Source organism: Malus sylvestris, chromosome 5, assembly GCF_916048215.2.
Source record: "Malus sylvestris chromosome 5, drMalSylv7.2, whole genome shotgun sequence".
In the NCBI taxonomy this organism is placed as follows: Eukaryota; Viridiplantae; Streptophyta; class Magnoliopsida; order Rosales; family Rosaceae; genus Malus; species Malus sylvestris.
In genome coordinates this window covers 32234181-32238709 of record NC_062264.1, presented here as the reverse complement: position 1 = coordinate 32238709, position 4529 = coordinate 32234181, and the positions used below count along the sequence as shown (strand labels likewise).

Here is a 4529-nt window from a genome sequence, read left to right as displayed (position 1 = left end):
CTGGACTACTTATGGCATTGCATTGAGATACTTTGACATGGTATACTTCTATGGATTTTCATCTTGAGCATGATTTTCTGTTCTAGTATATATATTTTTCTGGGAAATTATACAGGTTTTACCGCGAGGGGTTAGAACTTTTGAGAAATGAAATGATTTTGAAAAACTTTGTTTTTGCCCACTCACACTTTCTGTTTTGCGCCCCTCCAAGTATTTAGGTAGAAGTGCTTTGGTGGCTCACGGGGATTTCAACGGTGGTTCTGACAGAACATCATAAATGTAGGATCACCCTTGGGTGTTGTATAATTAGTACTTGTTATGCTTGATTGCACTTAGGCTATTTATGCTCTAGTTGTGTATTTCACACTTAATCTCGTACTAGCACTTTATCTTAGCTAGTACTGCTAGTAGTTTGGTTTTTATTCATTTGAAATTCCTTATATCTCTTTTGCTTCCGCATTGTGCACATGGTTACGTCACTCTCACGTGACGGCCAGCATGCCCTGATTTAGATCGGGGTGTGTTAGGAACCGCAAGATTGCACAGATCAATAAAATCATTAAATCTCGTGTTACACAGCGATCATGTGAGAACAAAAATCTCAAATCATATTGGGACAGGGAGAAAGATGCCCATGAGCCACCACGATCTCAGAGCACCAAGTGAAGTAGATCTAACAAATCAAACAGCTCCACCCTTCACACATAGATCCAAAAGAGATGTACACCAAAACAAAAAAAATTAAAATGAAGCAACTCTCCTATAAAGAGAAATCAAACTAGCAAACTCCCCCTAAAGAGAAATCAAAACCAAACTTCAAGATAATTCTTGGAAATTGTCAAACAAAAACAATATAAAATGATAAATTTATGTCGTCGCTCTACATCCTCCATGGCAAGTAATGCATACGATTAACATCCAATGAAATAATTAATTGACGTAGCACACACCACTTGTCACATTAGATTGTACACTAATGTAGTACAAAATATGATATCTCTAACATTTTTCTAAATTTTTAAATGAAATGTGTTCAACAAATTGTGGTGTGTTAATAACTTAATAAAACTACCATTTGTATGTTGTCTAAGATGAAAATTGGTTGGGATAATGGATCATAGAAACAAGGGGTTCTCAGTCCTTTGTCTAAGATGAAAATTTTCTGTTCATCGGTTAGCAATATCCCCGCTTTATCAATTGGGCAGCGCATTAGTTTGGCACTACAATCTTCTTAAAACTATTCAATATCTCATCTTTCAAGATTATGATTGTACTCCGAATTAAATCAACCAAATGATAATTTCTATGAAAAAAAAAAATCAACAGTAACAGTTGGAGACTATGGAACAAATTCAGATGATGCAAATTAAAAGTACCTCTTATTTTCAATTTTTTGGAGGTAAAGAGTTAAATAGGAAAAACCCAAACAAAGAATGCTAAATATCCGTGAACTTCTTTGCTTACTGTGTTGGTTGCCCCTGCCTATGATGATCTTCTTTTGTATCAAGAAGGTCCTCCAAGAGATTGTTGTCCAAATACTCAAACTCAATAACTTCGTCTTCTTCCTGGCCTCTTCCAAAATTAATACTCCTTCCAGGATCCACGCCCGGAAATAAAGATGAGGAAGAAGCAGAAGATGAAGACGAAGATAAAGTGCTCATAGAGCTTGAAGGGTTGTGATATTGGTAGTCATTTGGAAAATTGAGTATGGCTAAATGGCCTCGAAAGCCGAAAGCAGCTCGATCATAAGCCCTTGCTGCCTCCTCAGCTGTCTCAAATGTGCCTAACCATAGCCGTGCTCCATTTCTCGTAGGGTCACGAATTTCAGCTGCAAACTTACCCCACGGCCGCCTCCGAATCCCTCTATACGGGTTTTGACCTCGTACCTTCGGCTCCCTCTGCTGGTTATTATTCTCTGGTCCTCTCTTCCCCTCCATACTAATGTTTCTTTTTCCGATGGAAAAAAATACTTTGATGTCAAATTTGATGGTAAAATATGGGTTGTGGCATGCAGGATATATAGTGCATGGTGGTGTGCTATAATAAATTAGTTTGGTCTAATCTGATAGGTGAATATGTGTTGGAATGTTTTCTTTCATTAGGAAGAAAAGCAAATCTCCATTTCGCCATGAAAAGCGCTTTGAGCATTTTGTGACGATACATTGACGTATTTTCATTTATTTGTATTTATATATAAAGAAAGGTTAGATTTTTTCCATTATTTATAAGAACATGAAATGTCTCTTCTTTTTTGATGTAGAATTCAAACTCTCAATACGCCTTTCACGTGTGGGGAATTTTTAAACTCTCAATACGCGCCCTTCACAAATGGGACAACATCCTCTGAGATCATGAACAAAATTAAGGTTCTATTGAGAAACCAATTGGCAATATAGAGGTTTCCAACCTCTTATAAACTCTTGTAAGCTTTCCCTTTTCACCAATGTGAGACTCGTTTACCTTCACATCCTTACAAACCCTTACATGTGGCGAATTTTCAAGCTAAACATGTAGACAACATAATTGGATGATATGGAGCATGTGTGGTCGCTGAGAGCCTCACATGTGGGTCAACCTATTCTGATACGGTGAAGAAAATTGAGATTTCACTATAAAACTATTGACAATATATAGAATAGTCTAATTTCCTATAAGCACATACAAAGTCTTTTCTTATCTGAAGTGAGATTCATATTCTCAATAATATATATTTTGATGAAAGTGATATACAAATGTATTGAAAATCAAATACAATTTGAGATACAAAGATAAAAATACGTTCTTATTCAGGTGAGCTACAGGTCTTTGACTACGTTTGTTTAATTGATAAGGTGGCGACTGGATTGGCAAAGCAAAATTATGGAGGTGCACGCATTTATGGGAATTATTATGATGTAATGTGTGAGGTGGTGAGGGTTTTGATGGCTGGCCAGCCAGCCAGCCAGCTGCAGAGTGAGGTCATACTACTTTATTGTCCTAGTGGTGGGTGCCAAGCCATCTTTGGCATTTCTTTTTAAGACATTGGCGGCCGTATGCCCCCCTTGTTGGCCTTTTTCTGGCAGTTTGGTCAAACGAACTGTCGTTTTTTTTCTTTCTAAAATTATCCATATCCAGATTATATTGACAAATCGAATTGCATACATATCAGGACCAATGTTTAAGAAGCAATTGCAATCCTTTCACATGCACTCAGAAGACAGAAGCCCAAACCCACAATTGGAAGTTGAGATTAGCCCAACTTAATATGTTTAAACACTTAATTGTGATTGGTTTTTGATAAAGAAGTTAATTGTTAATTAAGTTGCAGCCCACCCCAAAAGCGTAGGAAAATATCTGAGAAACCATACGTAAGTGGTCCTACCCATTCTACCTTGTAGTCACTATTGAGAGTGTAAATGTCATATTGAAAAAAAAAAAAAAAAATCTTGCAAATAAGGAGTTGGGTTACGGCTTTCTCTATAACCAACTAGTTTTAGGGTAAATATCAACTTTCTTTAGCAACACTCAAGTGTCTGAAGAGTTTCAGAGCATTGTTACATGATATGAGGACATGAAGGAACGAGGGATTAGGAGTTGGGGTAGATTAGGTCCCAGGTTCGAGGCCTAGTGGGGGTGGGGTGGGGTTTATAAAATAAAAAAATAATAATAATAATAAAAGAGGGATTAGGAATGGAGATGTGAATGATTAGATATTGGATGAACAAATAACAATCTCTCCTATGTTTAGGATTCCTTCATTTTTTAGGTATTTCATACCCAAAATTAATTGGTCTCTAGGTGTTAATAAAAGAAGGATTGAGAATTAATACCCATTCATTCACATTTCCATACATGATAAGTAAACAGACTTTTACTTCTTATGAGCTTTCCAAGTGGCTGCCTAAATGTCTCATTGGTATAAATAAATGGTCCTATTAAGGTTGTCCCTGAGCAAGGGCGACAACTGCAATGGCCCAAGGAGAAGGACTTATATGGATAGGGTTCGCTGCTACATCAAATCCTTTGTCCAATAATGCATTATCATGTGCAAGTTTCTCTTCACATGACAATGTATGATTGGGTCAAGATGTCACGTAGCTGTGAACTCGCTCCATATAAGTTATTATCTAACCTAACACCATATCTCAAAGAGGGCTCCTAAATTTTTATCTATTTGTATATCTATATGAGAAACACAATTTAAAATCAAAGGTGTTATTCTTACCATCTATTTGTACTATCTCTCTAATGTAGATGAGACTCATATGCATTGGTAGATCATACTTCTATTAGAGAGATGGTACAACTGATGGGGTTCTAAGAGGAAAGGGGAAAAAGAGATGCAAGAGCCTCGAATTCAGGTGAGGAGAGCCACAAAGGTGCTTGATTTCCAATATGGCACTAGTTCTCCTTGTTTTACTATAAATTATTATTGTAATTATAATTGCACATTTAATCATGAAGAACCCTAATTGTTCAAACTTCTTCCATCCTCCTCATCCTCCAACCACAACGAGATTTATTCTTGGCGTAGGTGACTGTAATATTAT

The 4529-nt window shown here is 36.7% G+C and overlaps 1 protein-coding gene across 1 annotated transcript; it reads right to left on the bottom strand.

Moving 5' to 3' along the window:
• Positions 1 to 1357: 1357 nt before the first annotated feature.
• LOC126621222 (ethylene-responsive transcription factor ERF098-like) lies at positions 1358 to 2007 on the bottom strand. The gene has a single exon (XM_050289623.1). The coding sequence runs from the start codon at positions 1935 to 1937 to the stop codon at positions 1461 to 1463; it is 477 nt and encodes a 158-aa protein (XP_050145580.1). The 5' UTR covers positions 1938 to 2007; the 3' UTR covers positions 1358 to 1460.
• Positions 2008 to 4529: the final 2522 nt, after the last annotated feature.

Excerpts from the sequence above, each read along its gene's own strand:
- LOC126621222 (XM_050289623.1), bottom strand. The coding sequence starts at position 1,937 with ATGGAGGGGAAGAGAGGACCAGAGAATAATAACCAGCAGAGGGAGCCG.